Consider the following 7,442-nt stretch of genomic DNA (forward strand, 5'->3'; position numbering starts at 1 on the left):
AGGTTGGAGATGAGAGGGTTGGAGAGGAGGAGAGGGTTGGAGAGGGTTTGAGAGGGTTGGAGAGGGTTTGAGAGGGTTGGAGAGGGTTTGAGAGGGTTGGAGAGGAGAGGGTTTGAGAGGGTTGGAGAGGGTTTGAGAGGGAAGGGTTGGAGAGGAGACGGTTGGAGAGGAGAGGAGCTCTGGTTCTTTATCCCAGCTCGACCTTGAATATAAACATGTAAAACATCTCTATTTCTTGCTGCTGTGTATCAATAGAAAGCCATTGTCTCTCTGTTTAATGTTCTGAAGCTGCTGTCAAAGTTTCTCTTCCTGTCTTGGGTTCTTGGAGCACACAGAGTAGAATGAGGTCTCTCTCACCTGTTTATGAATACGGCTAGTCACTCAATGCCAGTCATTTCTCCAAGCCCAAAACCACCTTTTCTAAACACTATACAGTAGAGGAAGTGTGGTAGTCTGGACTACCAAATGTGCTAACACACTCTCAAGGCTCATGCACTTACAACCTTTCCTATACTTGATGCCCCCTATGTGTCTTTCTCTCTGTCCTTCTCTCTATCTCTCCCTCCCCCCTCAGTCTTGTCCCATAATGCAACCTGAAAAACATTCTTCCTGAATATTGTCTCCCCCTCCTCCTCTACCTTCCTTCCTCCAGGTTAGTCCACCACCCCCACCCCTGGTGACAGATGTGCAGGGAGCGTTGAGTCATGACATCATAATTCAAGCGTTCCAGTTTTCACGGTTAAATCAATAACAGTGTGTCCGAGTCAAGGTTAGCGCCACGCCTTCCCAGCGCTGCTCTCTCTGCTCCTTTCACATAGAAAATCAGATAAATTCTCCCTAAAATAATTAAGCCTTCAGCTCTGTCTCTGGCCTATTCTTTACCAGCTAACAGCTGATTAACGGTGCTGTGAGGGAGTCAAGGCAAAATCCTAAGAATAGAGTATCTCTCTCACACACACACAAACACAAGTGTGCACACACAGACACACACTCACAGACATAGAGCAGGTATGAATATGAATATTTGTTTTGCTTTTGGGATAGTGAGATAAATATACAGACCGTTGTGTCCAAAAAGAACTGGATAACCTCAAGGGTATAGAATCAGTCAGTCTGTCTGCCCCCTCAGTCTCTCTGTCTGCCTCCTTGTGTGATATAATTGGTATGCCCTGAGGTACCGTTTGTCCTTTTCCTGTATAGGCTATTTTAAACTAACTGAAGGGGTGATGCTGCTTAACATGTTATTTTATGATACTGGAATGACCTTACTATTCATCTTGCAGCAGCTGGCTCCCTCTGGGTGCATGTGCTGGGGAGGACTGGAGCAGCACAGGGAGAAAGGGGGGGAGAGAGAGCATGAGTGAGTGAGTGAGTGGGTGAGTGGGAGGCGTCTCTGAGGTGGAATATGTAAAAAGTCTAAACAACAAGTCGTCAAAGCTCGAGGACAGACGGGAGCTCGTATAAATGTGCTGCTGTTCGCGTGGGGGTAACAGGGGACAAAAAACACCCTCCCCCTCTCTGGATGTCAGCGCGCCACTGGCCATGGCCACTCTGGAGGGCTGTCACTGTCAGGACGCCGGGGTGCAAAACAATAACAACAGCATCCTGTACAACATACTGAAGAACGACAGCCTCACGACCACCGAGGAACCAACATCACAACCACAACACAGCCAGCAGCACCAAGTGCTCAAGGTCCCCTCCTGTTCCTCTTCTTCGAGGTTCAAGCTTAGGCAGCAACAGGCTTGCTCTTGCAGTTCCTCGCTGCGACGGGGGTCTCTCCGGTCCCCCCAGGTGACCTGCAAAGCCGCATCGGCGGTCCTCATGAAGACTCTGCGATTTGTAAAGAACGTGCCGTGTTTCCGCGAGCTTCCCGAGGATGACCAGCTGCTGCTCGTTCGGAACGGCTGGGTGCCACTGCTTGTGCTGGGCCTCGCGCAGGACCGGGTGGACTTCGAGACCACGGAGACCGCGGAACCTAGCATGTTGCAGCGGATCCTGACCGGCGGCTGTGTCAGCCAAGGCGGCTTAATGGACAGACAGGTTGAGCCGGAGCAGAGCGCGGGAACACCCGGGGTCTCTCTCGCGGATATCCAGGGCATCAAAGCGTTCTTGAAAAAGTGTTGGGGTTTAGACATCAGTACCAAGGAATATGCCTACCTCAAAGGAGCCGTGCTCTTCAACTCAGGTGGGCTGGGTGCTTTAATAACGCAGGTTATTTACTCAATAATCATTGTCTCGTTGTGTCCTTGATTGAGTTCATGTAATGGTATAGCCTACATACCCTATATGAAATTTAATACATTACTCTGTCTCTAGTTCTGAAAGTTTGGAAAGCAGTTACATATTTATATTTTATACAGAAAACAAACAAAGCTGATTTAATATGTGGGTAATTTCGAGGATTATGGACAATTGGTTCGTTCCACCAATTAATCCTATTAAGCCCAATTGAGTAGAGTACCTTGATAAAATAAACGAATCAGTGAATTTTAAGATTCTGTCATAAAGAGCACATATTCACCTTAAAAAATAAATGTTTTTCTATCTCAAGAGCAAAAACAAGGTTGCCCAACAGTATTGAAGACTTCATCTTAAATCAGTCATAAATCTCCTTGTGACAGGGGGAATGGAAGCCTGTTGTGTGCAACAGGGAGGGGGAATTGAGTGCAAGCTTCACAAAACAAACAGTATCAAATCATATTTTATTTGTCACATACACATGGTTAGCAGATGTTAATGCGAGTGTAGCAAAATGCTTGTGCTTCTAGTTCCGACAGTGCAGTAAAATCTAACAAGTAATCTAACAATTCCACAACTACCTAATACACACAAATCTAAAGGGGTGAATGAAAATATGTACATATAAGTATATGGATGAACGATGGCCGACCTGCATAGGCAAGGTGCAATAGGTGATATAAAATACAGTATATACATATGATATGAGTAATGTAAGATATGTAAACATTATTAAAGTGGAATTATTTAAAGTGGCATTGTTTAAAGTGACTAGCGTTTAATTTATTAAAGTAGCCAGTCATTGGGTCTCCATGTAGGCAGCAGCCTCTCTGAGTTAATGATTGCTGTTTAGCAGTCTAATGGCCTTGAGATAGAAACTGTTTTTTAGTCTCTCAGTCCCAGCTTTGATGCACCTGTACTGACCTCGCCTTCTGGATGGTAGCGGTGTGAACAGGCAGTGGCTCGGGTGGTTGTTGTCCTTGATGATCTTTTTGGCCTTCCTGTGACATCGGGTGCTGTAGGTGTCATGGAGGGCAGGTAGTTTGCCCCCGGTGATGCGTTGTGCAGACCTCTGGAGAGCTTTGCGGTTGAGGGCGGAGCAGTTGCCGTACCAGACGGTGATACAGCCCGACAGGATGCTCTCGATTGTGCATCTGTAAAAGTTTGCCAGGGTTTTGGGTGTCAAGACAAATTTCTTCAGCCTCCTGAGGTTGAAGAGGCGCTCTTGCGCCTTCTTCACCACACTGTCTGTGTGGGTGGACCATTTCAGTTGGTCTGTGATGTGTATGCCGAGGAACTTTCCACTTTCTCCACTGCTGTCCCGTCAATAGGGGGTGCTGCCTCTGCTGTTTCCTGACGTCCACGATCAGTGAGAGGTTATTTTCCTGACACCACACCGCGAGTGCCCTCACCTCCTCCCTGTATGCTGTCTCGTCGTTGTTGGTAATCAAGCCCACTACCGTTGTGTCATCTGCAAACTTGATGATTGAGTTGGAGGCATGCGTGGCCACGCAGTCGTGGGTGAACAGGGAGTGCAGGAGGGGGCTGAGCACACACCCTTGTGGGGCCCCAGTGTTGAGGGTCAGCAAAGTGGAGATGTTGTTTCCTACCTTCACCACCTGGGGGCGACCCGTCAGAAAGTCCAGGACCCAATTGCTCAGGGCGGGGTTGAGACCCAGGACCTCCTGCTTAGTGATGAGCTTGGAAGGTACTATGGTGTTGAATGCTGAGCTCTAGTCAATGAACAGCATTCTTTTATAGGTATTCCTCTTGTCCAGATGGGATAGGGCAGTGTGAAGTGTGATGGTGATTGCATCGTCTGTGGACCTGTTGGGGGGGTATGCAAACTGAAGTGGTTCTAGGGTGGCCGGTAAGGTGGAGGTGATATGATCCTTGACTAGTCCCTCAAAGCACTTCATGATGACAGAAGTAAGTGCTACGGGGCGGTAGTAATTTACTTCAGTTATCTTTGCCTTCTTGGGTACAGGAACAATGGTGGCCATCTTGAAGCATGTGGGATAGGGAGCGATTGAATATGTCCGTAAACACACCAGCCGCTGGTCTGCGAATGCTCTGAAGACGCGGCTTGGGATGCCGTCTGTGCCAGCAGCCTTGCGATGATTAACACGTTTAAATGTTTTACTCACTTCGGCCACGGAGAAGGAGAGGGGGCACAGTCCTTGTTAGTGGGCCGCCACGTTGGCACTGTATTATCCTCAAAGCGGGCAAAGAAGGTGTTTAGTTTGTCTGGAAATGGGACGTCGGTGTCCGTGACGTGGCTGGTTTTCCCTTTGTAATCCGTGATTTCCTGTAGACCCTGCCACATACATCTCGTGTCTGAGCCTTTGAATTGCGACTCCACTTTCTCCCTCTACCGGTATTTCGTTTGTTTGATTGCCTTGCGGAGGGTTTGATTGCCTTGCGGACGGTATCTATGGGTAACACGGTTGAAGTTGTATGCATGACCCACTTAGTTTTCCATGACAAAACACAATAAAATGGCCATAAACAGTATAAATTATCTTCAGAAATGACTTTGTCAAAGTAACAAAATAACTAGGGCTTTACAATGATGGTTAAAACTTGGAGAAATGTTGGGGTTAAGTGGGTTAAAATCTTCCTGGAAGTCACAGAGGATGCACAGAGGGACATGTCAAAATGCAGAATTTTGGCACTTGATTATATTAAAAAACAGATGTATTTAATGTTCCATGTGGCACTTCATTTAATATAACAGTCTTTTAAAATTCTATATTTGTACAACCTTTCATCTTTAATAATCAAAGACAGTCAATATGTATGTATACAGTATATTTATAATCCAGTTAAACCAAACATACACTGATTGTACAAAACATTAGGAACCAATTTTGCCCTCAGAACAGCCTCAATTCATCCAATGCTTCCCAGAGTTGTGTCAAGTTGGCTGGATGTCCTTTGGGTGGTGTACCAATCTTAATACACACAGGAAACTGTTGAGCGTGAAAAACCCAGCAGCGTTGCAGTTCTTGACACACTCAAACTGGCGCGCTTTGCACCTACCACCATACCCGTTCAAAGGCACTTCAATATTTTGTCAAAAAAGATTTGGCATGGGTCCCCAGATCCTCAAAAGTTATACCGCTGCACCATCGAGAGCATCCTGACCGGTTACATCGCCGCCTTAAAAGTATTTAAGTGCCTTTGAACAATCCATGTCTCAATTGTATCAGGGTTTGAAAATCCTTCTTTAACCTGTCTCCTCCCCTTCATCTACACTGATTGAAGTGTATTTAACAAATGACATCAATAAGGATTCACCTGGTTATTGTATGTCATGGAAAGAGCAGGTGTTCTTAATGTTTTAAACATTAAACACAGTGTACAGTCACCATATTAGCCTATGTATTCCCTTCATCTACTTCTAAGGAAGCAGTTTGTGGTATTGTTTTAGGGTTTAAGAGATTTGCATCCTTCAATATCTGGAGACTTCAGAAATCTTGCCAGAGTGTGTTGTGAGATATTTGTGGATGATTTGGGAGGTAGTCTACAATCAAGACCTTCTCATTTTTCAACAGATGAGACACCTGGTTAACATGGTGACTCGGGTTCCCTGAATTCCAACCCAAACAGTTCATGTACTTGTCCAAAGTTTCTATATGATAATTTATTTATTCTCCTCCCATACTATCCCCCACCCACCCCCTACCCCCTCCACCTCTCCCCAGATCTCCCTGGTCTGTGCTACCTCAACTACATCCAGTCACTGCGGCGCGAGGCCCACCAGGCTCTCAACGAGTATGTGAAGCTGATCCACCGGGACGACGCCACGCGCTTTGCCAAGCTGCTCATCGCCCTGGCCATGCTGAGGGCCATCAGCCCCCCGGTGGTGGCACAGCTCTTCTTCAAGCCCATCATTGGAGCCGTCAATATGGAGGAGGTCCTGCTGGAGATGTTCTATGGGAAGTAGAGGCTTTCTATGGTCCTGTCCAGAAACAACCCCTAGATATAGCCCCCAAGTCCTAGGCACTTCTCTTAGTCCTTACTCCCTAGGCAATTTCACCTATTCCCTACCCACTAGAAACGTGACCTTGCCCTAGACTCTTCCCCCCATTTCCCCACTTCCGCTAGCCCCTAGCTCCTATTGGATAGTAATAAGCAAAAAAACATGCCCAATACAGGAACAATATGATAGCTCCACCTCGCCCTCCGGTTGGCTATAAAGGAACAATATGATAGCTCCACCTTGCCCTCCGGTCGGCTACAAAGGAACAATATGATAGCTCCACCTTGCCCTCCGGTTGGCTACAAAGGAACAATATGATAGCTCCACCTTGCCCTCCGGTTGGCTATAAAGGAACAATATGATAGCTCCACCTTGCCCTCCGGTTGGCTATAAAGGAACAATATGATAGCTCCACCTTGCCCTCCGGTTGGCTACAAAGGAACAATATGATAGCTTCACCTTGCCCTCCGGTTGGCTACAAAGGAACAATATGATAGTTTCACCTTGCCCCCTGGTCGGCTACAAAGGAACAATATGATAGCTTCACCTTGCCCTCCGGTTGGCTACAAAGGAACAATATGATAGCTTCACCTTGCCCTCCGGTTGGCTACAAAGGAACAATATGATAGCTTCACCTTGCCCTCCGGTTGGCTACAAAGGAACAATATGATAGCTTCACCTTGCCCTCCGGTTGGCTATAAAGGAACAATATGATAGCTTCACCTTGCCCTCCGGTTGGCTATAAAGGAACAATATGATAGCTTCACCTTGCCCTCCGGTTGGCTATAAAGGAACAATATGATAGCTTCACCTTGCCCTCCGGTTGGCTATAAAGGAACAATATGATAGCTTCACCTTGCCCTCCGGTAGGCTATAAATGTTTTTTTTGCTATATTACATCTATCAAATCCTCTCAGATCAATATCTGTGGGGTTTATTCTGGACTGGCCCTTTCTATCTAACGGACAGAAAAACACATCTGTAGATCTAGTAGAACTAACTAACTGTTAACCAACCGTTCGATCTGAATGGACCATTGAACAGAAGGACAGACAAAGGAAGAGATTTGTGTGTTTTGTTAAAGATGTTTTGGACACCGTGGTTGATTAAGAACAGTGGGGGTGAAGGGGTGGTTGGGGGCGGGCTGATGATCACTCTCTGTAACTTATTTCTTTTTACATAAAACTATTTTTCTATAATAAAAGTATTCTCTGAA

General features: G+C 46.3%; 1 protein-coding gene across 1 annotated transcript; it reads left to right on the forward strand.

Annotated features, from left to right (window-relative positions):
- Positions 1-1,395: 1,395 nt before the first annotated feature.
- LOC139546378 (nuclear receptor subfamily 0 group B member 1-like) lies at positions 1,396-7,442 on the forward strand. The gene is made up of 2 exons (XM_071354706.1): positions 1,396-2,188; positions 5,949-7,442. Exons 1-2 carry the CDS (start codon positions 1,465-1,467, stop codon positions 6,188-6,190), a joined length of 966 nt encoding a protein of 321 aa, XP_071210807.1. The 5' UTR covers positions 1,396-1,464; the 3' UTR covers positions 6,191-7,442.

Source organism: Salvelinus alpinus, chromosome 20 (assembly GCF_045679555.1).
Source record: "Salvelinus alpinus chromosome 20, SLU_Salpinus.1, whole genome shotgun sequence".
Lineage (NCBI taxonomy): Eukaryota > Metazoa > Chordata > Actinopteri > Salmoniformes > Salmonidae > Salvelinus > Salvelinus alpinus.

Coding starts and splice junctions, on each gene's coding strand:
- LOC139546378 (XM_071354706.1), top strand. CDS start 1,465: ATGTGCTGCTGTTCGCGTGGGGGTAACAGGGGACAAAAAACACCCTCC. Junction 2,189..5,948: donor AGCCGTGCTCTTCAACTCAG/GTGGGCTGGGTG, acceptor ACCTCTCCCCAG/ATCTCCCTGGTCTGTGCTAC.